A 27590-nucleotide genomic window follows, 5' to 3' on the forward strand; every position below is an offset into this window, starting at 1 on the left:
ATAGTCAATAGTCAACAGAGGAAGCAAGCACATACAATGGACTAAAGATGGTTTATTCAATAAATGGTGTTGGGAAAATTGGACAGGTGCAGAAAATTAAACTAGACCACCTTCTTACACCACACATGAAGAATAAATTCAAATTGAATGGAAGACTTAAATGTTAGACCCAAAACCATAAAAATCATAGAAGAAAACATAGGCAGGAAAATCTCGGGCATTGCTCGTAGCAATATTTTATCAGATACATCTCCCCAGGCAAGGGAAACAAAATGAAAAATAAACAAATGGGACTACATCAAACTAAAAAGGTTTTGCACAGCAAAGGAAATCATCAACAAAATAAAAAGACAACACACAGAATGGGAGAACATATTAATGGATACATCTGATAGGGGGTTAATATCCAAAATTTATAAAAACTTATAAAACTCAACACCAAAAAAGAAAAAAAAACAATTAAAAAGCGGGCAAAGGACCTGAATAGACACTTCTCCAAAGAGGACATACAGATGGCCAATAGACATATGAAAAGATGGTCAACATCACTAATTACCAGAGAAATGCAAATTAAAACTACAACGAGATACCATCTCACACCTGTCAGAATGACTATCATCAGTAAATCAACAAACAATAAGTGGTGGCAAGGATGTGGAGAAATGGAACCCTTGTACAGTTGGTGGGAATGCAGACTGATGCAGCCACTGTGGAAAGCAGTATGGAGATACCTCATGCAGGGCAACCCAGCTGCTGGATTATGACGCTGTGTTCTGAGGACTGTATGTGGGGGTGGGGTCAGAGAGGGAACAACGGCACTTGCTCTGTTCTCTCTCAGATTTCAGTCCCCTCTGCTACTTCCCACAAGCAAACTGGGCCCTTCTGGTGCTGGTTCTCAGGTGGGTGGGCCTGCATATGTTCTAGAACTCTGTGGGTCTCTCCAACAAACTCTCCTGTGAGGCTGGGAGTCTCTCCTGGAACCTTTTCAATCAATGCTTTTAGGCTTTATTTCCCAATGCTAGTGCCCTGGGTTGTATGGTGTGTCTCACTGCCCATTTCTGCCTAGTCTATCTGCGCACAAATGTGTGATCTGGTCAGGCAACTAACTGCCTTGCACACTCTGCTCATTTCCTCCCCATGCCCAGGGTCTGCTAGCCCTGCACTGCCTGTGCTCCTGGGTCTGGCAGCCACCACCTTTTCCTGTTGAGATCCCTCTCCTCAGGCCCCTGACCCTGCCTCTCTTACCAGTCTGTATGAATGGTTGTCGGACTTCCATACAGTTCAATTTTTTGTCTGTTCTGGTTGTGTTTTTGTTTCTAAATCTTAGTTGTCCTGACTTTTTGGTTGTGTGAGGGGGTACAGTATTTCCACCTATGCCTCCATCTTGGCGGGAAGTCAATATTGATATTTTTTTGCTTTCACCAAGATCATTCATCAATGGATATTTGTTAAGTGCATACTGGTAAACATCATGACTATTAATATAGTATGCCAGTTACCAATTTATTGCCTGCCTTTCAGGTGCAAATCCATGAATTTGTTTGCTACTGGAGTTGGGACTGGCAAACATTTCTCCTTTGCCAGTAGAGGGCATTGGAGTGACACTCTTGGTTCCTTTGAAGTTCTTTTTTCTCTCCACTTACTGGTAAGAGGACACCTGGTGGCAGTCGACTTCCAGTTTGCCAGGCCCAGTCTGTGGTTCCTTGCCTGACAACATGCCAACATCCCAGTGGAAGGGTCTCCTGCTTGAGGTTCCCTGGCCACCAGTCTCGGCCTGATGCTATGGGACCAGCTCTGATGGGGGGACAACCCAGCAAACTTACTCACCATTCACTGGGCTTCAGCCACATCTCTTCAATGAAGTCTGAAACCCAACCTTAGGGAGGGCACACTCTTTCAAGTTTGTTCCTTTCTTGGTACTCTTCCTCAATATTTGGAGTTTTTTAGAGTTCTTTTAAAAACATTCAGTAGTAATCCCTGTAAATAGTTCATTCATTATGTTTAAATTTCCCTGTTTAAATTACTGTTTTTCCTGCCTCATGATTGGATCCTGATACAGAATTAGTACCAAGACTATTGCTAAGAGATACACCCACAAAGATAGGGTTACGGGATTGGTTTGGTCATACCATTGGGTTTGAGCCCTGTGCACTGAGTTCCTGGACAATGGGAAATGGAATGTTAGTAATTCATGACATGCAGTGGCATCAAAATCAAGCTGCCACCTATGGCTTATTTTAATGAAGTACTAACTAAATCACCTGTTTTGGGAGCCCAAATGACTGCTACATTTCATTGATATATCAGTAATGATGACTGTAAGGACTGTGGTGTGTGGCCAGTTATTTCAGTTGGTTAGAGTGTTGTCTAGATATCCCAAGGTTGTGGGTTCAATTCCCAGTTAGGGCACTCAAGAATCAACCACTGAATACATAAATAAATAAAACAACAAATCTCTCTCTTTCTCTCTCTGTCAAATCTATTTCTTTTTAATGTGCACTGGCCCTGGCTCTGTGGCTCAGTGGATTGAGCGCCAACTTGCAAACTGAAAGGTCACCAGTTTGATTCCCAGTCAGGGCACATGGCTGGGTACAGGCCAGGTTCCCCAGGTGGGGGCGTGTTTGAGGCAACTGAGAAATGTTTCTCTCACACATCAGTCTTTCTCTCCCTACCTTTCTCCCTCTCTTCCCCTCTCTCCAAAAATAATTTAAAATTTTTTAAATAAAAGTAAATAAAAATGTGCAGTGGATTGCTTACAGAGAGAAAATGGCAAACACTGGGCTTTTAACTCTCAGCTCATATCACAATCTCAGAACCAGAAAGCTTTCATAACAGCCCTAAAAGTATCTATTATTTGTCATAGCCACAGTACTAACTTTGCTTAAAATCAAAAGCAAAACTGTGTGGAGGAGTTCTGTTTCCAGCCAAGACAGAGTACCAGGGACTAGATTTACCTACCCAAGAAGTAATTTTTTTCCGCAGAATACATGATTATCATGTATGAAGTCCAATGGAATCTGCAGAAATGCCATTACAACTAGTAAGTTTAGCAAGACTGTAGAATATGTCAATGTGCAAAAATCTACTGTATTTTTATATTCTAGCCACAAGCAATTTAAAATTAAAAATTTAAAATACCATTTACAAAAGATAAAAATATAAAGTACTTAGGTATAAATCTAACATAAAAATGTGAAAGACATGAACACTGAAAACTATAAAATGTGTCTGAGAGAAATTAAAGAAATAATCTTAAGAAATTGGGAGCTATACTTTGTTCATGGATTGAAAGACTGACTTTTAAGATAACAGTTCTTCCCAAATTAATAATCAATTTTCATGCAATCCCAACCTAATCCCAGCAGACCTTTTTATTGTAGAATTGACAAGGTATTTCTAAAATGTATATGGAAATGCAAAGAACCTAAAATAATCAAAGTAACTCTGAAAAAAATGAGTAGAGGGCTACTCTACCATAGTAACTTCAAGTACCATTATAAAGCTACTGTAATCAAACCAGTATAGTCTTGTTGTAAAGATAAATTAATCGGTAAAACAATAGGAAGTCCAGAAATAAACACAAAAATGGACAAATGACTTTTGACAAAGGCACTAAAACAGTGCGATGGGAAAAGGATGGCCTTTTCAACATTAGGTATCCACATGCAAAAAAAGGCTTAGATCCATACTTCAGGCCATATATAAAAAGTAACTTGAAAAGGATCAAAGGCCTGATGTAAAATTAAAACTGTAAAACTTCTAGAAGAAAACATAGGAGAAAATCTTTGTGGCTTTGGATTAAGCAAAGATTTCTTAGATTTAACACCAAAAAGATAACTCATGAAAGAACTAATGTATAAATTAGACTTCATCAAAATAAAAAACATATGCTTTTCAAAAGGCACTCTTCAGAGAAAAAAAGGATAAGCTACAACTGGGAGAAAATCTTAGCAAAGTATATATCTGATTCAGAATGAAGAGCTCTCAAAACTCAACAATGAAAAGCAAACAACACAGTTAAAATATGGGCAAAAGATTTGAACAGACTCTTCACCAAATAAGATATATTGATGGCCAATTAGCATGTGAAAAGATGGTTTAATTGCAAATTAAAACCACATTGAGATCGGTAGTGGAAATATCAGGGGGGATCACTTTGTAAAGTATATGATTGTCTAACCACTATGATGCACATCTGAGACTAATACAGAATAATATGAAATGTAAACTGTAATTTAAAAACTTTTAGCATTAAAAAAACACATTGAAATACCACTTTATACCTATCAGAATAACTAAAATGTGATGATGATTGACCACACCAAGTGTTGGCAAGAATGCAGAGCAACTCGAGCCCTCCTCCTACATTGTGGGTAAAAACAATGCAACAGTTTCTTAAAAAGTTAAACATACACATATCATCTGATTCGGCTATTCTGATTTTAGTAATTTATCCAAGACGAAAGGAAATATATGTCCATTCAAAGACGTGTATATGACAATTCATGGAAACTTTGTTTGTAATAGTCCCCAAACCGGAAACAACCTAAATGTCCATCAACACTTGAATGGATAAACACATTGTGATATACCCATAATATAGATTGCTACTCCACAAAAAAAGAGTGATTAACTACTGATACAACATAGATGAATAATTGTGCTGAGTAAAATATGCTCAACAAAAAAATACTACAAACTGCATGATTCCATTTATATAGAACTCTAGAGTATTATATATACTCTATCTTGAAAGAAAAAAAATCTGTGAAACAAACATTGAACTCTACCCAAAATACACATGATAAAGTCTTTGGGTGAAGTTAACTTAGTTAATTTTGAAATGCATAAAAAACTATGATTACAACATCAGTAGAGATATGGATAAATGTATAGTTATGGGATAAGACAAGTATATTCAAATATTAATTATGGAATCCTGTTCACCATAAATTTTTCAACTATTTGTATTTTTTTAAGTTTTTATAGTAAAATTTTTGGAAAAATGACTAGGACAATGGGTTTGAGTAGCTTATTCTGAGATACCCAGAGAAACCAAATGGAGATGTCAAATAGGCAGTTGGGTATGTAAGCACAAATTTAAGGATACAGATTATGACTGCAGGCCAGATCTAGTCTGCTGCCTGTTTTTGTATGCTTATGTGCTAAGAATGGCTTTTACCTTTTTTGAAAAAGATCAAAAGAATAATGACATGTGAAAATTATATGAAATTCAAGTGTTAATGTCTATAAAGTTTTTTAAAAGATTTTATTTAATCACCTCTAGAGAGAAAAGAAGGGAGGGAGAAAGAGAGGGAGAGAAACATCAATGTGCAAGAGAATCATCAATCGGCTGCCTCTCACATGCCTCCAGCTGGGGACCCGGTCCATAACTCAGGCATGTGCCCCAACCTAGAATTGAACCTGCAACCCTTCGGTTTGCAGGACAATTACAACTCACTGAGGCACACCAGTGAGGGCTATAAAGTTTTATCTGAACACACCCATGCCCATTAGTTTGCATACTGTCCATTGCTGCTGTTGAGCTACAACAGAGAATGAAGTATTTGGGCTAGACACTCTCTTCACTTCAAACTGATGCTAGGGGCTCTGCAAATCACAGTGGCACAGTCTAATGTGACAATGTTTCAAGTGCCATACATATTGCCATACCCTTACTTTTTTTTAAAGCACCAGTTCATACCCATCTTGTCAAAATAAATAGCACTCAACTGTAGATTATTTTATTATCGAATTAGATGGCAAAGGATTGTGTTTACTTAAAAACTACTGGTGTGCTGCATGAATACATTGACCTTACCAAAATTAAGCATTCATCATAACATTCCTAACTCACAGGAAAGCAACAGTCAGAAAATTTAAAGAATATTTCACCACAGCAGAATTTCTTCACAAAAATAAAAAATGAAAAAGATAGACTGCAACCAAGTCCAAGTATCTTTTACTAACCAGGCAAGGAAACTATTTACTAATGATGAGTTCATTAAATCATATTGAATTACAGTAGACAAAGAAACATGTTAAGAGAAAAATAAAACCTGCTTAATATTATTAGCCACTAAATGAGAACAACTGATAAAATAGATGAAGAAATTGGGAACAACGCTGATGACAACTTAAAAAGCAGGTGAATGATTTCAATTGTTTTTCTTGGGTCTTGATGATTTAACAGATGTTACCAGTGCTGGTACTGTTGTTTATTTGAGAAATCAATGGTGAGTTTTAAGTGACTCAAGTATTTGGCTCTATGAACAGTTCAGTGGAATAACTACAGGCAAGAATGTTTTTAAAGACATTGAAAAAACACTAATTCAGTACAAACTAAAGTGGAATCTGCTAGGATGTGTTACAACCAATGTTGGTGAAAATATATGTGGAGCAGAAAAAGCCTTAGTTGGACAAATTTACAAAGCTTGTGAAAATGTAAGGTGTTTAAAGCCTATAATTATTCATTGTATTATTCATCAGCAGGTACTCAGCAAAAATTATTTTAATCTATTAAACCAATACTGTCAATTGTGAACTTCATTTGTTCTTGTGGACTTAATCATCAATTCCAGGAATTTTTGTTAGAAATAGACTTACCCTGCCACATAGCAGTTTGATGTTGTAGCAGTGCTAGTTTTACTGTTTGTTTTGTTTCCCTTTGCTTCAGAAAGCTTCCGTTTCCATTTGGTCCAATGCATGGAAAAGGGCTCCAGGGTGGTTAAAATGATGCCAAGCGGTTTCAGGGAGAGGCTCAGGCAAAAGGCAGACACCGGGAGAATGCAGAGGGGCCCCTCGAAGGGATCTGGGCTCCAAAGGCTCCTAGTCATGCTTGAGGGTGAGCCTTAGAAGGGACACTCGCCCAGCCCGGCCTGGGAAACAACCAGCCTGTAGAGGTTAGTCAGATGGTCACCCATCTTCTTGATGAGTTTCACCTCCTCATCCAAAAAGTGGTTCTTCAAAAACTCACAGAGATGAGAATCTACAATGGTAGAACCCAAGGCATGCATGTTCAAAAGGGCCTGGTTCAGATTCTTCTCCATGACCACAGTGGCTTCCATGGTGTCCTCTCATCTTGGGAAGGCTTCAGAACATCCTAGAAGAGAATGTGGCCACCGCACTGATTTGCATCTTTAAGAAATGCTCGGAGCCCCCAAGCTTCTCCTTGACCAACTTAGGAAAGAAGTGGCCCATGCCCTCTAGAACCACACTGCTAAGGTTGAAATAGAAACCTAGAGAGAGGTAGATGTAGGAGGCCTGCAGGTGAAGGTTAACCAAGCAATTGATGGCAGCCTCCACCTTGGTGGAATAATTCCGATGAATTTGGGAGCCATGGTTATTTGGAAATAAAGAGTTAAGGTCAAAAAACAGTGTTGGCTGGTCTCGGAGGCTGAGGATAGCTGAGGTTGTTCCCAAGGTGGTGACTGAAATGAAGTTGGATGGTGGCTGGAGGCTGGAAGGGGCATCCCTCGGGTCTGTTGGTCCCTAGGTCTGAAGCAAGAGACAGATCCAAGGACTGCTGAGGGCACTACCTACTGTGGTTTTGAGCCCAGGGCTTAGTTTGAAATTTTTCTGAATAGGAATAACCACCCTCAGCAACAACTATCAAACACTGAAAGGCTTTGATAAGCAGTTTTTGTTGCAGACTTGAGAATGTTTCTCAACCTAAAGTTACAAGGCAAAATATCCTATGTATACATAACTTATACTGCTGTAATTCTGATAACATTGTTTGACTCATAAGTAACATCAAGCTACTTTATGCACATGAAGTCAAAAGTTCAAACAAGAAGCAAGATCTCACATAAATTTGTAGTAGCTATATTTTCCAAGCTCAACAACAGTTCCAGAAGCATTTTTAGGACTTCAGTATAACTACAAAGGAAATTTTTATATTTCAACATCTATTTAAATGTGTAATTAAAGCAATTCCACCTAAATTCCAAATGGAAATAATCAAATGGCAATGTGGTGACATGCTAAAAAACAAGTACCAAGAAAAGAATCTGCCCTGGCTGGTGTGGCTCAGTGGATTGGGTGCTGGCCTGTGAACCAAATGGTCATTGATTTGATTCCCAGTCAGGGCACGTGACTGGGTTGCAGGCCAAGTCCCCAGTAAGGGGCACATAAGAGGCAGCCACACATTGATGTTTCTCTACCTCTCATCCTCCCTCCCTTCCCCTCTCTCTAAAAACAAATAAGTAAAAATTTTTTAAAAAGAATCTAATACAATAGAATTCTACAAATGCCTTGCAAATGATGAATACGCTCAGTAAAATCATAAACTTATGCCTTGATAGCATTTGGCAGTAGCTATTGTGACATTTTTAAAAAATCATTACAAATTCAAACTAACAGATAAACATTTGCTATAGAATCTGATGATAGGAAACACTAACTTCGAATCACACTAAGCAAAATATTATAGAGTTAATTATTTTCATTTTAGATTTGTATTTTAAAAATTGTACTGAATATTTTAATCTTATCTATATTTTTCTCATTATACAAGTACCCACATAATGTTATTCTCATTTTTGCTAGTTGTCCCAACTACACTAAAAATATTTACTATTTACCCTATACAGAAAATGTTTGCCAACTCCTGATGTAGAAAATGCAAACAATCTTTGGTGACAGAAAGCAGATCAATCGATAGCTGCTTTGTAGATGAGGGGCTTGTAGAGGGCAAGTGGGAGAGAAAACAAAGGGTCACAAAGAAACTTTTGGGGACATAGTTATGTTCACTATTGCGAAGGTTTCATGGGTGTACACATGTCAAAACAAAATTTTGTACTTTGAATACATGGAATTTATTGTAGTTTAATTCTACCTCAATTATGCTGTTTTAAAAAATTAATTCTGTCAGTTGAAAAATTATAATGACTGTTGAATTCACAGTTGCACAAGTTTCTTATGTCTAATTCTGGGCACAGCTTGGGAAAGAATGGGATTCTGAAAGTTGGAATAGAGATGTCTTATTGAAGCACGATGAAACAGAAAATCTTACAACCCAAATATTCTGAGTCTCTCATGCCAGAGGTATGTTGACTTCTGAAGAGGCCAGTATTCCTTCTTGAAAACTCTGTGATAACCTCATCTGCAACAGACTCCTTGGAAGGGGATGATCATCCTCCTTAAGACCACCACTACTGCTGTCGCCGTCGGACCCTGTTGACAAGGGCAAGTATCAGTGCACTCCAGAAGCTTCAGGTGCGCGCTATAACCCAGGAGAAAATAAAATAGAGCAAAATAATTTTAAGGTTTTGCTAATATAGACCAGCAGAAGCATGGGGAATATGTGTGGAAGGGGATAATAAGGATATTAGACCAAGTAGAGCAAAATGCAACACAAGGTTGGGTTAAATTAATTGATATGGGTGCATTTGCTAGAGTCTGGATTTAATGTGTATGCTCATGAAGCTGGAGGTTGCTCTCATAGTTTACTTGGTTAAGTTGACTGAAAATTGAACTTGACAGTGGCCTACTTTTAACAAAGTTGATATGCTAGAATTTGCTTGCCATGGTGCAGAGTAGAAAACCCAAAGGCTTAGAGAAATAGGAATATCAGAGTATATTTATCATGTGCAATCAACATACTCATCCCCTAACTATATTCGACCAGAAAGTCTCTAAGACACTTCCTTCACTAAGGCCCTGAAAAACACAATGAGGAAAGCACCTGCATTATTGAAAAGCTCTGTTGTTGGTATTTGTGTAAGCCCAGTATTACCATGGAGGGTGCTACCATTGAAAATAGCTCCATTATTTCAGTAGGGATAATGAGAACCTGCAGTGGTAAAGGCCAAATGACAGTATGCTACCACCAAAGACAAGATGGGTGCATCTGTTGTAAAGGGCATCAGAAACATACTGGTAATCAGAATGCCTTGGCCCACAGTAACTTGGCAATGGCTAATCTGTTATCATGTTCCTAAGAACAAATAGATGTGCAGCCTATTAAAGAATTGCTTGATCTTTCTAACAAAGAAAAAATCTTGCTCTGGTAGCCAAAAACCTGACTTGAGTAACCACAGTGGAGAGCCATGGTCTCTCTGTTTCTAGACCTAAGTCAGCATAGATTCAGAGCTTCCTGATTGAATGGGGAGGTTGGGTCTCCTTGAGGAAGGATCTACGACCTGTTTACTAGATTGACTAAGCATTAGGGAGAATACCCACACTTTTTGAGGATATTAAATACTGGCTCTGAATTGGCACTAATTTCTGAGGATCCAAATGCCACTGTGGCCCACCAACCAAAGCGGGGGCTTAAGGTGGTCAGTCAGCCTTAAGCTGTCTATCAAATAGATAGAGTCTTAGTTCAAATCCAACTCACAGTGGGATCACTGATCCATGGTCTTACCCTGTGGTTACTTCCGAGCCCCTGGGAGTATAATTGGAATAGGTACACATGGCAACTGGCAGGATCCCTACATTGGGGATGATCCATGGAGCGAGAACATTATGGCAGGAAGGACTCAGTGAAAGCCCCCGGAACTTCCACTTCCTAACAAGATAGTTAACTAGAAGCAATATCACATCCCTAGGAGAATTGCAGAGGTTAATAACACACTGGAAGACTTGAATGGGCAGTTTAACCTGTGCAAACATCAGATTGACCTTAGAGAATTACTACTGTGGACTCTTGTAAATTGATTAGTTGTTGACTCCAATTGTAGCCGTTGTCTCAGATGCAGTGTCATCACTACAACAAATCATCATGATCCCTGGTATGGTGAAACGGCTTACTAAAGACTCAATTATAACCCTGGCTGGTGTGGCTCAGTGGACTGGGTGCTGGCCTGCAAACTGAAATGTTGCCAGTTGGATCCCGGGTCAGGGCACATGCTTCGGTTGCGGGCCAGATCCCCACTTGGAGGCACATGAGATGCAACCAATCAACATTTCTCTCACACATTAATGTTTCTCTCCTTCTCTTTCTCCCTTCCCCCCTCTCTAAAAATAAGTAAAATTTAGTTTTTTTAAGATTTAATTATAATATCACTTGGGAGACCACACTCTGAAAGGATGGGGTTTTATAGGATGCAGTATATACTTTAATCAGTGACCATTATATGGTGGTGTCTCCCCTATAGCTGAAATACATGAATCTGAGAAGCAAGGGGTGAAAAATGAATCTTGCTCTTCTTACTATTATACTTACTAACCCATTTGCAGAATTTTTGCTTCCCATATTGGCAACTTTGAGCTCTGCTGAATATACAAGTATATGTGTGTGTGCACATATATGTACACACATATGTGTACATTTAATATACATATTAAATGTATATATAAGTGCAGGATGATATGACAGCTGTCACAATACAATTTAACAAAGTTATTCTGAATCAAGTTAAAGACAACTAAGCACTACTAGAGCCATCTTATAGAAAAAAAACAAATGAGCTTTTTGTCAAATCCAATATTTGAACTATAATAGATTGCATATATCATGTTCTTTTGCCTCATAATATGTCAGTGTATATTTACTAAGAATATGATCTTGCTCACATTCAGGAAATTTATAAAGGATGTAACAATTTATAGTTTATATCCAAATTCACCTATTTTCCCCCATAATGTCTTGTACAGCCATTTTCCTGGATCTAGGCCAGGATCAAGTACTTCCTTTAGTTTTGGACCACTTTACCCTTCTTTAATCTGGTATGGTTCTTCAACATTTCTGTCTTTCATGCCATGGACATTTTTGAATAGTCTAGTTATTTCTCTTACATGTTTCTTTTTACATGTATGTGCATATATGTTTATGTCTATTAACAGTGTGGATGCATGGGTCCTTTCTGTGGGACATTTAGAAGGCAAGATCTGGGAACCAGGTACATGTCTGTCTGTATTTCCTCATAAATTCTATACTGATTCCCATTCCAATCCCCACAAAGATTTTGCTCACTTCATTCATTCCACATCTGCTTCTCCTGACTTCCCCAGTGAGAACCCTGGTTCCCAACATCTATATATTTATTCACATGCACTATCAACACACCCCAATAGTTTCAGAATGGAAATACCCTTGCCACCACAGCCAACCTACTAAGAATTCAAGATTTATTTGCAGTTATTTTTCTTTAGACAGGTGGTTGAAAGTTACTTGAATTAGTCCTATTTTCCCCTTCCATATTACTTTTAGCCACCTAAAATAGAGTTGGACTTATTTACATCTATATTCAGATTTTAGGCACCTTCCATCTGATTTTTTTTACATATGTTGATCATTAACATATAAAAGGTCAAAACTATGTGAAAGGTATATTGAAGGAAGTTTGCCCTCTCCCCAGAGCTGTGTAACTTCCTTTAAGAATGTAACCTGGCCTGGCTGGTGCAACTCAGGGGATTAGGTGCTAGACTATGAAATGAAAGGTCTCTGGTTCACTTCCTAGTTAGGGCACCTACATGCTTGGGTTGGATCAACATTATCTCTTGCACATCAAAGTTTCTCTCCCTCTTTCCCTCCCTTCTCCTCCCTCTAAAAATTAAAAAAAAAAAAAAAAAAAAAAAAAAAGAACGTGCCCTGGCTGTTGTGGCTTGGTGCACTGAACGCTGGCTATGAACCAGGGAGTGGCTGCTTTGATTCTCAGTCAGACACAAGCCTGGGTTACAGGCAAAGTCCCCAGTAGGGGGTGCGTGGGAGGCAACCAGACATTGATGTTTCCTTCTTTCTCTCTAAAAATAAATATATTTTTAAAAAGAATGTAACCCCAAACCAATTATCCTTCATTTTTCCCTACCCCTCACAGGTACCCAATTTTATTAGTTTTTGGTTTATCTTTCTGAAGCTTTTACTTGCAAAAATTTGCAGACATACTTGTTTTATTTCCTCTTCTTCCTGCACAAAAGGTAGCATAGTTTATACTATTTTGAACTCTGCTTTCTTAACAATATATCATAGAAGTTCTTCATATCAAATCAGTGACAGAAAATCTAAATTACATATAATAAGACATTTCAGTCATTTACCAATTGAATCACTGTGTGCCAGCCACTGAGCACTACAGATAGGGAGATGAGTAAAAAACAGCCTTTTAAATGACCTTAACCGCCAGTGGAAAGGAGAGCCATATAAACAAAACCATCACAGTGCTCTGACAGCCCAGAGGAGGTAGTCAGTCACAGGATGTTCCAAAGGACTGACACTGAAACTTGAAGAATGAGAAAGTACATGAAGGAACAGCATATGTAAAGGCAAGAGTTGAATAAGGGAAAGGCATGTTGTGGAAATGGAAGTTTAAACTTAAACTCAGTATGGGAGTAGGATGTAGGTGGGAGAGAAAGGAGTGCCCATAATGAAGCTGGAGAGGTAACACAGCACCAGATGGTATAAGTAATGCAAAAAAAAAAAAAAAAAAAAAAAGCTGGACTGTGTTTTTAAGGCATCCAGGAGACATGGTCTTTAAAATACCATTCGGATCCACTCATGTCACAAGTATTTAATTGGCTGCCTGCATTGGCCAGGTACTGTAGAACGAGCAGTAACACTTAGATTCCAACCCTTGGGGAGCAAGAAGACAGAATTCAAGCTTTTAGATAAAGTGGGGGAAATGGCTGGGCAAGCACAAAAGAAGGGAATCTAACACACTTGAGGCTAGGAGTGCAGCAGGGGTGAAGGAACATTTCCCAAAAAGTAAGGCAGACTTTTATCTAGGTTGGGCATGTCTGGGGGAGAGGGTTTGGGAAGAGCTCTCGTGTTAATGCCAGAAGTGAAGAGAGACTGCAATATTAAGTTTCCCTGGGACTAATAACCACAGATCTATCACTGCTTCACTCCATTCTCCACATAACAATGAGTAATCCTTTACAAATCTGATCGCTTCATTTTCAGTAAAAAGCTCCCCACTTCTTTGAGGTTAATGTCCATCTGCTTAAAATCTGGTCCCAGGTTATGGTCTCCAGTTTCACTCTTTTAAACCTCTTTCCTCTTGAATTTTATTCTTGATTTGTCATATCCTATTCCCCTGCCTAGAAATCCTAGTAACCAGTATCATTCAATACTGTTTGATTACAAGGCCTCACTCCTACTGCTTTCATGGTGCCTTGTGCTTCACCTTGTCATTGCATTGTCTCAATCTACCACTAGGTTGAACTCCCTGGGAGCAGAAAGTGGTTTTACTGCAGTAGCATCCAGAGCATGCAGCCTAACGTCCTACATGTCCAGCTAATTTTAAATGAATGAAGGCAATCTTCACTGCAGAGGTAGCATTCTGAACTACTCTAGGAACTCTGGCCTTCAGTCTCTTTATTACTACAGTTTAAGGGTTCATTCTAGGGCTTGGATAAACCAACCATTTACATTTAAAATCACTGAAGTTTAAAATCATTTAGGATTAGGCATAGATTTATCTGAAAAGGACCGGCGTGCTCGGACTGAACATCTTAAAGCCCACTAGTCTTTTACTTAAGGTAGATAAGGTCGAGAGTACCGCCTCAGAAAACCTACCAAGCGTCAAAATACAGCGGCTAGTCTAGTCTCCGGATTTTTGGCACTTTGACTCCGCCCACGGGGCCCCAAAATGGCGGAAGAACTGCACGCTACGTCGTGACGTTTCACTGTGAAGGCATCCCTACGCTACGCCGGCGGCATGGGCGGGGCGGCCGACTCTTCCTCTCTGTTTCCTCCGCTCCTCCCCCGGCTTCACACGCTCATTGTGAAGCGACAGCAGCCGCTGGCGTCCTCTAGAGCCATTAGTGAACTAGAGGGCCTAAATTCTTGGCGCGTGAGCGCCCGCGCTGCTCCTTCCCCATTCCAAAGGCTGGGGGCGCGAGGTTCACCTTTATTCTTCTTTCTGCCCAAACTAACCGCCCCGGTACGCGCGGGCAGGGTACCGCGCCGTCGCTCCCCGCCCCTCCCCCTTCAAGAGATCCCGCCTGCGCGCTCCTCCTCCTTCCCTTTCCCCGGCGACGCGCACGCGCGCCAGCCCGGCTCGCGCCCTCTCGCTTTCCTCCGGCCAACGAGACCCCCCCTCCCCTTCCGCCTCACCGCGCTTCCTCGCCCCGCGATCTTCTCTATCCACCCCCAACACCGCCGGCCTCCCCCGCCCCCCGCCCGCCAACGGCGGGTCCCCAGCTTCCCAGTCTCCTTCGCTTCCCGCGCTCTCCGGCGGGGGCCTAGCTCCAACCTCCTCCCTCCCTTCCTCTCAATTCCCCTTCCGGACGCTTCCATCATGTTGAAGCCTCAGCCGCCACAACAGACCTCCCAGCCCCAGCAGCCGTCCCCCACGCAACAGGCCGTGGCCCGCCGGCCTCCCGGGGGCACGAGCCCTCCCAACGGTGGCTTCTCGGGCCCTCTGGCCTCAACCGCGGCTCCCTCGGGGCCTCCCGCTGCCTCCTGCCCGGGATCTGCAGCCGCTATCGGGAGCGGGCTCCGCCGGGGAGCCGAAAGTATCTTGTCGCCGCAGCCCCCACCGCCGCAGCAGCAGCAGCAACATCAGGAGAGGCCAGGGGCAGCGGCCATCGGCAGCGCCAGGTGAGGAGGGGTGGGTTTCCGGGCACTGGAGCGCTCGCTGTGGGACAGCAGCGGCTTGGTTCCGGCCAGGCAACCGGGACCTCAGAACACCGCGCGAGGCGCGCTCCTAGCCTGGCCACCCTTGAGGGACGCCGGGAGAGGGAGAACCCCTGCCCCCTTGAAGGTAGGGATGGGCCCACTCAGGTCCTAACAGGTCGGAGGTAAAGGGTTCCCTGCCAGTCACCAGGACTTTAATTAAGGACCGTGCTCCGCTCTCACAGCCTAGTCAGGGCTCGCTGCCTGGGCCTTAAGCGCCGGCGGGACGCATACCGCTAGCGCCGTTGGAACGAGGAGTTGGGGGGGGGGTAAAGAGGTGATAGGGTCCCCTACTCCATTACCGCGAAGGGTCTCGCGGTTCCGGGCTCCAGCCAATAGGGAGTCGGCTGCGCGAAGAGGTTCGGGCCGTGGCCAATGGAGGGGGGGCGCGCGGCTCACAGTTTAGCCAATGGAGAGGGAGGGACTTGGAGCGGGTTGCCACCTCCTCCTTCCAGGTCGGCCCAGTAGGAGGGTAGCGCGGTGGGGGGGGGGGGGGGGCGGAGAACGAAAGGAGAGACTACTGGGAGGACTGCGGTCCGGGAACCTTCTGAGCGCGCGCGCTCCTTACGTACGTGCGCATGGATTCTATGTCTCATGACCCGGGCACTTGGGATACCAGGGTAACATAGGGCCGTGGCTAGGAGTGTGTGTGGAGGGGCTCGTTGCTACGTGGGAGACACTCCACTCGGTTTCTAATGTGTATGGGTTAAAGGAATTGAGCGTGGCGGTACACGCAGGCGCAGTGGGTTCTGATCGCGGGAGGGGGTATTTTGAAGAGGCCCGTGGGGCTCAGTGCGCAGTCGCAGACCGGGCGAGGCCTCCCGGTGGATGCCTTTTGCGGCTGCGCTGTCCCCTAGCCCTGCCAACGGCCCCCTCAGCACCCTCCTCAACCGCTGGTTACATCAGCCAGAGAGGAGCAGGATCACCAGGGGACTGACGACCCCTCCCAAAGTGGGTAACTAGCTGAATGAGTAAAGAAGTCGACGGGGTGGGTTGTAGAGGGAGTACTCCTACCAGGGTTTGGGGCATAAGGCTCTGAAAATGATTGTATTTTCTGTTTGGGAGGTAACGTGCCTGAGCTTGGTGTTTACGAACCTGCAGTCCCTGAGCTTCCTGTTTTACATCTGAGATGGGTGATTAGTTATGGAATACTGTATAGCATTGGTCTCTTGGAAGCATGAAGCTCTGGCCCCTTGGAGAAAGTGAGACAATGGTTGTTGATTGAGGTCTGTTTTGCTGGCATTTGGAGGAAATGTGTTTACTGGTTTATAATGTGTATGCCTTTTTTCTCTATAAGGTGAGAGTTTGAAAACTTCATTGATTAATTGTAAACTAATGTTGGTCTAGGGATCAGCATTTTCACATGGTATGTGGTTCTAGGATACCAAGCCCTTTGAAATTAATTGTGTAAGGGGGATTGAACAGATTTAAATAACCAATTTTTTGTTTCCTCTTATAGGGGACAGAGCACAGGAAAGGGACCCCCACAGTCACCGGTGAGTGCCCCCAATGGTACAAAGACTTAAAAAAGATATGTGGGAATATGGGACAGGGTAGGTGCAGAAATAGTCTAGTGGGCTCAGAAGGGCAGGGGGCCCAGCACATAAAAGGTGATAATATGTGGAGTGTGGACATTTAGAAGGAAGGAAGGTAAGATGCCGGCTGGCTATTTATTTCTCCCTCCTGTATTACTGACAGGTATTTGAGGGTGTTTACAACAATTCCAGAATGCTGCATTTTCTTACAGCTGTTGTGGTAAGTGGATACTTTCTTTCAAGGGTGTAATGCATCTGGTTGCTGGAAACAGACACTCTTCTTATTTTTCCCACTTTCCCAGGGCTCCACTTGTGATGTAAAGGTGAAGAATGGCACTACCTATGAAGGTATCTTCAAGACTTTGAGCTCAAAGGTCAGTGTACACAAACTAGCTTATTTTTGGAATTGCATGCAAGGAGTAGGAGAATGAAGTAGGCTCATCGAAAATGTGAATTGAGTAGTATTGGACAACATTTGGCTATTTCAGCACGTGCTAGAGTAGAGCTGCAAACAATGAAAGACATGGGTCTGAAATTTGAGGGTTGGGTACTTTAAAAGTGTAAAATGTGAAAGTTAAATTTGGGGACTTGTGTTAAGTCCTATGACCAATATTAAGATGTTATATATACATCTTTCCCCAATATACATGATATTGGGGAAAGTTTAGAAAGCATGAGAGAAAAATAGTCATATTTCTGCCTTCATGTTTGTTGATACTGACCCTTGGGTTTTGGGAAATGGAACTTTTTTAGTTTGAACTGGCTGTGGACGCTGTGCACCGGAAAGCATCTGAGCCAGTAGGTGGCCCTCGTCGGGAAGACATTGTGGACACCATGGTGTTTAAACCAAGTGATGTCATGCTTGTCCACTTCCGAAATGTTGACTTCAATTATGCAACTAAAGGTATTGTGCCAGGCTATTATGTCAGACCCATTCTGTGAGTGGAGAGCAGAGAACAGTGACATGATGGCTTGATTTTACCCCCACCCCACCTCCACAACCACTTTATCATCTCCCACACACGCATGCGCGTGCGCGCACACACACACCCCATTCCCCTGAGGAAGATGGCTGGATTTTGCTTTTTGGGAGTGTATCTTGATGTCTAAGATAAAGTAGGACAGTTTGACCTATGTTGTGATTATTTTCTTTGTTTTGAACTCCTTGCTGCTTATGAGTGTTCTTTTTGTTTTGTTTTGTTTTTTGCTTTTGTTTTTAGAGAGAGGGGAAGGGAAGGAGAAAGAGGGAAACATCATTGTGTGCTTAACTCTTGCATGCCCCCTACTGGGAGCCTGGCCCACAATCCAGGCATGTGCCCTGACTGGGAATTGAACTGGCCACCTTTCGGTTCACAGGCCCACACTCAATCCACTGAACTACACCAGCCAGGGTGCTTCTGAACTATTAAGATACAGGATTTTTGTTTGTGTGTTTTAAGAGAAGGAGAGAGAGACATCAGTTTGTTGTTCCATTTAATTGATACATTCATTGGTTGATTCTCGTATGTGTCCTGGTTGGACACAAACCTGCAACCACGGCATATCCAGACAATGCTCTAACCCTAACCAACTGAGCTACCTGGCCAAGGCTAAGCTGAGGGTTTTTATGCTGCGCCTGTCCACCCCTTATCCCCAAACCCTGGCATACATAAACTTTTCTTTGCTTCTGACAACTTGGGGTAAGGAAGAGATGTTTGGGGGAACCACCTGTGAAATATGATATGACTCCTGATCTTCAACTCTGTCCCCACAGACAAGTTCACTGATTCAGCTATTGCCATGAACTCGAAGGTGAATGGGGAGCACAAAGAGAAGGTGCTTCAGCGCTGGGAGGGGGGTGACAGCAACAGCGATGACTACGACCTCGAGTCTGACATGGTACAATCTCCTTCCCTGAAATCCTGAGAGCTTGGCAGCTCTGCTGCCAGAATGTGCGTTATTGACACTAACATCATTCTTGGAACCTAGTTGCTTCTGGGGAGGGGGGAGGAAAATTATTTACTTTTGCCTGTTTGTGACAGTCAGATTCCAAATGGAAAGGTACAGAAAATAACGAAACAAAAATACTGTTCTCCCACCATCTGATTGACAGCTTCAAGTCATTTTTTTTTTTTCAACTTAACAAAAAGTATAAACAAGTGAGTACTGTGTAGGCCCATTTCCCTTCCAGAAAACAGCTACTGCTGTAATTTGAATCATCGAGAATTTTTCATGAGCAGATGGATTATTTTGCTGTTTAATTTGCACAAGAATTTACTTTCCTCACCTGTTTTTGAGTGTTACCTGATGCTATGTGCATCTAGTTCAATGCTTTTAACTTACTGTATACTATTCTACTTACATACCCATGTACGTACACCTGCCAAATTGTATTTCTCTCTTTCCTTACTGTTCTGTGTTTTTTGGCCCTTATAGTGCCTTCCTGAATTTTTAGAACATTACCGGAATTTCTCTGGGATATAAACTGGAAATGGATTTGTTACTGAAAATTTGTTAGAGTTCTAGTTGATATTCTCACCAGCTATGTTCCAGTTTTCCCACTTTTGGTGTGGTCAGTTTTGTTGTTGTTGTTTTGTTTTTAGTTTTTCAGCCTGATAGAGAATGATAGGTCATTGTTGCTTTCCTTGTTGGGTTTTAAAAGTCTCCCTCCTCCCTCCCTAGTCCAACGGATGGGACCCCAATGAAATGTTCAAGTTCAATGAGGAGAACTATGGTGTAAAGACCACCTACGATAGCAGTCTCTCATCTTACACGTGAGTGTCCTGAGACTCTCCATGTGGTGCAGTTAGAGGCATGGGGTCACCAACAGAAGGGCAGATCTCCAGGTGGAACATAGCTTTTGTTCCTGCTTTTCTGGGTGTTCATATTGCCCTCTCCCCACTCCTGTTGTGTTTAGTGAACTGCTTTTAAAGGTTTTCTTTTAGCCTTGATTCCAGACCACCTCATGGGTAAAATTAACTGCATATCTACTTGCCCATACTTTTTCTCTAGAACTTAAAATGTACTTAAATATGTGTTTATATGTGCCCCATATTCAAAGATACCTTGCTGCTTTGCCCGGGACCTAGTAGATGCCCATTAAATATATTGCTGGAGAAGTTAAACACCCACATACTTGAGGTTGTGATAGGACTGGTAGAAATATTTTTCCTTCTGTTGCCTGGCACTGGGGTGGTGATGGTCTCTGGTGGTCCTCTCAGGGTGCCCTTAGAGAAGGACAACTCAGAAGAATTTCGTCAGCGGGAGCTGCGTGCAGCCCAGTTGGCTCGGGAGATTGAATCGAGTCCCCAGTACCGTCTACGGATCGCCATGGAAAACGATGATGGACGCACTGAAGAGGAGAAGCACAGTGCAGTCCAGCGGCAGGGTTCAGGACGGGAGAGCCCCAGCTTGGTATCTAGGTAATTGCTGGGGGCAGCCTGGTATATTTGGGACTCACTATGTGGGCCAAAAGTTTTGTACACTCTTGTTTAAGCCTCATAGCTATATGAGATACAGGTTAATGAATAGTTATTCCCAGTTTTTATTTTGAAAGATTAAAACACAGTGGTTACTGTGGCTGGTGTGGCTCAGTTAGTTGAGTGTCATCTTGAGAATCAAAGGGTCGCAGGTTTGATTCCCAGTCAGGACACATGCCTGGGATGCATGTTTGATATGCCTGGGGCAGCTACAGAAGGCAGCCAATCAAGTTTCATTGCTGTTTCTCCCTCTCTCTGAAATAAAAGTAAAATAATTTTAAAATAAATTTTAAAAATAAATAAAATCTAGAGTGGTTAAGTGATTTGCCCATAGTAACAAGGCTAAAGTTTATGGGTTTAGAAAGAAATTTTGTTTCAGAGTTTTGATATTCTTTTCCATTTTTTCTCTGTATATTCATGTATATGTATACCTCATTCTTCCCTTTGTGAAAATAAAATCAAACTATGTGATGATCTGTATCTTATGAAAGATGTACCTTGACTGACCTACAGTGTGATACTACTTTTCTCATAGGTCAGGAGTGGTAGAATTGTGGAGCATTAACCTGGTTGGTCTGGTCAGGGTTGGCATAGGATAAGGTCATAAGCCTGTAGCCACAGAACACTACACCAGGACAATTCTTCAAGTGAGATAGTGCAAAAAGCCAGAGCCAAGTAGCATGTATGTGCGTGTGTGTGCGCACACATATACTTTAGAAGGGAGGGCTTTATCTTTCCAAAATGTGTGGGTTTTGTGGTTATTTCATCTCACTTCAACTTTCTTCTCCTAGGGAGGGAAAGTATATCCCTTTACCCCAACGAGTTCGGGAAGGTCCCCGGGGAGGAGTTCGATGCAGTAGTTCTCGAGGCGGCCGGCCTTGCCTTAGCTCTTTGCCACCTCGTGGCCCTCACCATCTTGACAATAGCAGCCCTGGCCCAGGTTCTGAGACACGTGGTATTAATGGAGGTAAGTTGTGAAGCACACTTTTGTGGAGGACAGGAAAGAGTTGGAAAGGATAATTGAATGGTTTTAGGTGGGTTGGAAGGGTGATGGATTGGTAGTAATGTAATAACAGGTACTCTGCATCTTTTTTCCCTGCCTTAAAAAAAAAAATAGGCCCTTCTCGCATGTCCCCTAAGGCACCGCGGCCTGTGAGAGGTGCCAAGACTCTGTCTTCACCCAGCAGTAGACCTTCTGGAGAAGCTTCTGTTCCACCTCCTCCTGCAGGTAAAATTTCAGCAGTGTTACATGAAGAAATGGATAGAAATTTATAGGGGCATATAAATAACATCAGTTGTTGGAATGCTAGGGTGGGAGACAGGTTCAAGATAACGAAAGGTATTTTAAGGGGTTTGGGCTTTACGGTTTTTAGGAAAGAATTTTTCAGTTCCCTCTTGCAGAAACCCCAGTGTAGCAGTCTACGGGCATGTCTGGCTGGCAGGTGTCTTTGTTTAAATTAGTTGCCAATATTTACAACAGGAAAAGTCATAGGAATTTTTCAATTTTTATTGAAATATAAGAGGTTCTGCCAGCACTGCCGTCTCTTGCTGCATAGCTCCATTTGGCTAGAACTGAGTATGACTGCTCCTTTAAGTCCTTTCATGATGCCCATGAAGCCATTTTATCTCCTTGTTACCTGCCTTGCCTTTGTAGGCATTTAGGTTTCTGATCCTATGTATAAAAAAGTAGATAGCCCTGGCCAACTGTGGTTCAGTGTTTTGGGCGCTGGCTTGCAAACTGAAAGGTCCCTGGTTTAACTCCCAGTTGGAGCACATGCCTAGGTTACAGTCCAGGTGCCAGGTTGAAAGCTTGTGAGAGGCAGCCGATGGAGATGTTTCTCACATCAATGTTTCTCTCTCTCTATAGGAATGAATGAATAAAATTTTTCTTTAAGAAAAAGTAGATAAGTTTTTCTTGGTGTTTTAGTAAGTTTTTTGTCCCCGTGGCTTGTTGACCAGCAGTAACCATTGTACAGCTTTCCCTTTTCTTCCAGTTGGCCGGATGTACCCCCCGCGCTCCCCCAAGTCAGCTGCCCCTGCCCCAGTCTCAGCTTCCTGTACTGAGCCTCCCATAGGCTCAGCAGTACCAACCTCATCAGCTTCCATTCCTGTGACATCATCAGTTGTGGACCCTGGAGTAGGCTCCATTTCCCCAGCTTCTCCAAAGATTTCACTGGCCCCCGCAGATGGTAAGAACCAGATTGTCAAGGGCTGTGGACAGTGTGAAGTGTGGTTCTGGGAAGAAAGACCTTCAGGCATCTCTCTCTCTTCTCGCTCAGTCAAAGAACTTGCAGTCAAGGACCCTGGGAGAACTCTGGAATCCCAGGAGCTGTCCCGAATGTCTGGGAAAGGTGAGGATTGTTTTGTTCTGCCAAAGCATAATGCCCCTTTGATTAGGAGAGCATTTCAGTAAGGAAAGTTGTTGAAATTCAAGAACAACATCTGTTAGACCTTTGATGCTAATTTCTCTGATAAGATTTTCAAGAGTTCCTCTTTTTTCTTTTTACTCTTGTGGGCTACTGGTGGTATGTAGCCACCTTTAAGAAAGGAAATGTATATTTTCTCCTTTATCACTGTTTCTCATAGTCCCTGGCCTTCAGAATGAACAGAAACGCTTTCAACTGGAAGAACTGAGAAAGTTTGGGGCCCAGTTTAAGGTGAGAGAAGTGTGGGAATGAGCTAAGATGTTAATAGGATGGAGGTGGAATGGGTGTGGGGCGCTTACAGGAGAGGCACAGGACTAGGTGGGGGACAACAGATGAGGTACAAGCAGGGATGGAAGAAAGCAGCAGGGTCTTGGGTCTGGACCAGTGTTACATGTGTGTTTCTCTCCTTCCAGCTTCAGCCCAGTAGCTCTCCTGAGACCAGCTTGGATCCTTTTCCTCCCCGGATCTTAAAGGAGGAGGCCAAAGGGAAGGAGAAGGAAGTCGATGGTCTACTGACTTCAGAGCCCATGGGGTCCCCGGTCTCCTCCAAGACAGAGTCCATATTGGATAAGGAAGACAAACCACCCCTGCCTCCAGCAGGAGGCACTGAGGGGCCAGATCAGCCCCCAACACCTTGCCCAAGCCAAACCGGCAGCCCCCCAGTGGGCCTCATCAAGGGCGATGACAAGGATGAGGGCCCTGTTGCCGAGTAAGTGGAGTAGAGAGCTGGGTGGGTGTTGGATTATGAGGGGCAAGCCGTGAGGATTTACTTTTATTTTTTTCTCATAGACAAGTAAAGAAGTCAACATTGAATCCCAATGCCAAGGAGTTCAATCCTGCAAAGCCTCTGCTGTCTGTGGTGAGATGGGGTAACATCTCCCATAAAGGAGATTTGGGAATGGGGTAACAACACTGGAGGGAAAGCATTTGATGTCAGGTAGTGAGAGGGGATGGGAAAGTGTGTAGGGATGGCAGCAGTTGGGCTGGTTTGGGAAGAACACACGTCTCGGGGCTAGGTGGTACAGAGGATCACGATGTGTCGGACAGGTGTTTTCAGGTTTCGCTCATACTTAGCGTTTGGCTTGGGGAGTTTCTGAGTGGAGTAGTTACGAGCATAGGCTTCATTTCGGCTCACTGACTTGGCTTACACCCCTGTATTTATTTACAAGCTGTTTAACCTGTTTGCTTCAGTTTTGTCACCTATAATTTGAGTGTGTCCATCTCTTAGGGTTTGATGCGAGTGAGGCTTAAGCAAGATAAAAGTACAGGATTTGTTTGACATATAACACTCTCTCTGCAAATGATGTTGCTATATAGGCAAGTGGGGGTACTGTAGGAGACAGAAAAATTAAGAGATTTTGTAACATCCTCCCTTGTGTCTTACAGAATAAATCCACCAGTACTCCAACCTCTCCGGGACCCCGGACTCATTCTACTCCCTCTATCCCGGTGCTGACAGCTGGCCAGAGTGGGCTGTATAGCCCCCAGTACATTTCCTACATACCTCAGATCCACATGGGACCAGCTGTTCAGGTAAGAGAAGAGACTAAACGGCCCAGGGTAAGAGGTTTGGTCGAATGGCTGAGGGACCAGGTCAGGCATGTTCTGGTCATTTGTAAGCGTGTCATTCAGCCTCCTCTGTGTTCTTGTTCCTAGGCACCTCAGATGTATCCATATCCTGTATCCAACTCAGTGCCTGGACAGCAGGGCAAGTACCGGGGAGCAAAAGGTGAGCAGGGTGGGGAGGGGCAGTCAGTGGGGCTGCCCATTGCTTCCTGGCAGATGGAGCTTGAGCTCTGCACTATTTTCCCCCCACCCCCAGGTTCCCTGCCCCCCCAGCGCTCGGACCAACACCAGCCAGCCTCAGCCCCTCCAATGATGCAGGCCGCCGCTGCTGCTGGCCCACCTCTGGTGGCTGCCACACCTTACTCTTCCTACATCCCCTACAACCCACAGCAGTTCCCAGGCCAGCCTGCCATGATGCAGCCCATGGCTCACTACCCCTCACAGGTGACTGAGGCACAGGAGGGACATGGGGATACAGAGGCCCTGCTAGAGATCCTATCACCTCCCTGACTCAAAGGAGCTGGGTGAGAGAGGCAGGCAGTGTTCTGGATTGTGGTGTCAAGTTTATGCTTCAGTCCTCTCTCTGGTAGGACCTGTTTCAAGGCACTTAAACACTCAAGCCTTAATTGTCATTGTCATCATCCCCTACCCCATCCCCCCAAATTAAATAAAGTTTGATAAAATAGCATCTATGTGAGTTAGATTATTGTGAATGTTCGACAAGGTAGTTATGACGAGGCCAGGGCAGTGCCCTGCAGAGGTTATGTACTATGAGGTACTATAGAGGTTATGTTCTACATCCTGTACTATGCCAACCATTTCGCTCCTTGCTGTTCCAGCCGGTGTTTGCCCCCATGCTTCAGAGCAATCCGCGCATGCTGACATCGGGCAGCCATCCCCAGGCCATTGTGTCATCCTCTACCCCTCAGTACCCTTCTGCTGAGCAGCCCACACCCCAAGCCCTTTATGGTGAGTTCTGTTGGACCCTCTCCTTTCAGGCTGTACTTCTCAGTCCCCTCTAGTGTGCTCAGCACTGATATTTCTCTCCTCCTTCCTATAGCCACTGTTCACCAGTCCTATCCACACCATGCCACACAGCTCCATGCCCACCAGCCACAGCCGGCCACCACACCTACTGGGAGCCAGCCACAGTCCCAGCATGCGGCCCCCAGTCCTGTCCAGGTGCCTGCCGTGGGGGATCTAAGTGGTTGGGGCAGGAGTGTGGCTAAAAGAAAGTAGTAGAGCTTGGGATGTTTCTCCAGAGGGGAGGCTCAGGTCAAGTGAGTGGAAGGCCTGGGTACCAGAGGAGTGGGTGGCACTGACCCTTCCCCTCCCCCCTGACAGCACCAGGCAGGGCAGGCCCCACACCTGGGCAGTGGACAGCCACAGCAGAATCTGTACCACCCAGGGGCCTTGACAGGCACGCCGCCTTCTCTGCCACCGGGACCTTCTGCCCAGTCCCCTCAGAGCAGCTTCCCCCAACCAGCCGCTGTGTATGCCATCCATGCCCACCAGCAGCTGCCCCACGGCTTCACCAACATGGCCCATGTTACCCAGGTAAGAGCCCAAGGGGCCTGCTTCATGAGGGCCTGAGCCACGATGCTATCTAATTCCTGAGTTTCCAGTGCCGCCTTTATGTAGTGTTCTGACACTAGGATTCTTGGCACCTGTGTCAAGCTTCTGTGGTGCTCCCAGCTACTTTGTTTTCCACAGGCCCATGTCCAAACTGGAATCACAGCAGCCCCGCCCCCTCACCCTGGGGCTCCCCACCCGCCCCAGGTGATGCTGCTGCACCCACCCCAGAGCCATGGGGGTCCCCCCCAAGGCGCAGTGCCCCAGAGTGGGGTGCCTGCACTCTCAGCTTCCACACCCTCACCCTACCCCTACATCGGACACCCCCAAGGTGAGCAGCCTGGCCAGGCGCCTGGATTTCCAGGAGGAGCCGATGACAGGATTCGTGAGTTCTCGTTAGCTGGGGGAATTTGGCATGGAAGAGCTGATGGGCTGCAGGTGGGGCAGGATGCACGGGTTCTGGGTGGGGAGTGAGGGGTCTTGGAGGCAGGGCTGTCCCACAGGGCGCCCGCCGACCTGCACCTGTCTGTGAAGTATGTAGGGTGGGCAGAAGCCACAGTCGCCGCCGCCAGGGGCTTGCTCCTGGCTCTGTCCTTTGCTTCCCTCCGTCCTCGCTCAGTTGTGATCCAGCAGCCCCCCTCCCCACTGCCTCCCCAGCTCTCAGTGACCCCGACTGTCTCCTGACTTAGCCGAGGTAAGGTCAGCGCAGCAGACAGGGCCAGGCTGGGGTGTGGGGGGCTGAGCTGGGCACACAAGTAAGGGCTCTGGCTCACTGGGAAACAGTGTTTGATCTGTGCTTCTGACAGCCCCATGAGACACCTTGAGGAGGCCGCTCCTACCCAAACACTCCCCCCACACCCCACACTGGACGGCATTGGATGAAGGGACAGCTGCTTGGGTTCTAATGCTCCTGCTCTCTTCTCTTTCCCCTCCAACCAGTTCAATCTCATCCCTCCCAGCAGCTCCCCTTCCACCCCCCGGGGAACTGAAGATTGTCCTGGCCGCGACCTGAGACCTCCATGAGTGGAGGGAAGAGTGATCTATGTCTCTTCCCCCAGCAGCTCGGACCAGTCCCAGCCCCCCAATCTCCCCTTCCCCCCCCCCCGGGGGGAGCTGGGGGATTCCTACCAAGCACCTTGAATGGGAGAGGCCTCAAAGTGGGTGGGCCAGGGTCCAGCGGGGGTGGGGGGGTTCCTACTCTGCCCCTGCCCATGCCCACCCCATCTTGCCCTCCCATCCTCTTACCCCTGCTGGAGACAAAAGATCTTTTATTTTCTATTATTTATAATGTCAGACTTGGGCCCCATGTTCTTCCTTCCCCGTTAACTTGAGTGATCTGTGTGAGAGACAGATATCCCACAAGGATGGTTGGACAGGACTTTTACTTTTTATTACATAAAAATATTTAAAAAATTAAAAAAAATAAAATTTTAAACTAACTTAATCTGCCTCTAGTTTCCTTTTTGGAGAA

General features: G+C 44.4%; 1 protein-coding gene across 28 annotated transcripts; it reads left to right on the top strand.

The window, feature by feature from the left end:
• Nucleotides 1–14857: 14857 nt before the first annotated feature.
• On the top strand, nt 14858–27563 carry ATXN2L (ataxin 2 like). 28 transcript variants are annotated; one of them, XM_053671574.1, is made up of 24 exons: nt 14858–15487; nt 17022–17058; nt 17261–17317; nt 17400–17471; nt 17851–18001; nt 18851–18975; nt 19759–19850; nt 20298–20498; nt 21347–21522; nt 21673–21783; nt 22532–22744; nt 22835–22906; nt 23142–23212; nt 23395–23690; nt 23771–23840; nt 24368–24514; nt 24638–24710; nt 24804–24991; nt 25387–25516; nt 25608–25729; nt 25892–26104; nt 26261–26504; nt 26654–26813; nt 27082–27563. In XM_053671574.1, the coding sequence occupies exons 1-23, from the start codon at nt 15186–15188 to the stop codon at nt 26806–26808; spliced, it is 3318 nt and encodes a 1105-aa protein (XP_053527549.1). In that variant the 5' UTR covers nt 14858–15185; the 3' UTR covers nt 26809–26813; nt 27082–27563. The 28 variants fall into 28 exon arrangements, with proteins under 28 accessions (XP_053527549.1, XP_053527562.1, XP_053527548.1 ...); XM_053671587.1 differs by having other exon boundaries at nt 26261–26450; nt 26777–26813; XM_053671573.1 differs by having other exon boundaries at nt 27059–27149.
• The last annotated feature ends 27 nt before the right edge of the window (nt 27564–27590 follow it).

Source organism: Artibeus jamaicensis, unplaced genomic scaffold (genome assembly GCF_021234435.1).
Source record: "Artibeus jamaicensis isolate MK-2021 breed Jamaican fruit bat unplaced genomic scaffold, CSHL_Jam_final contig_700, whole genome shotgun sequence".
Taxonomy (NCBI): Eukaryota; Metazoa; Chordata; class Mammalia; order Chiroptera; family Phyllostomidae; genus Artibeus; species Artibeus jamaicensis.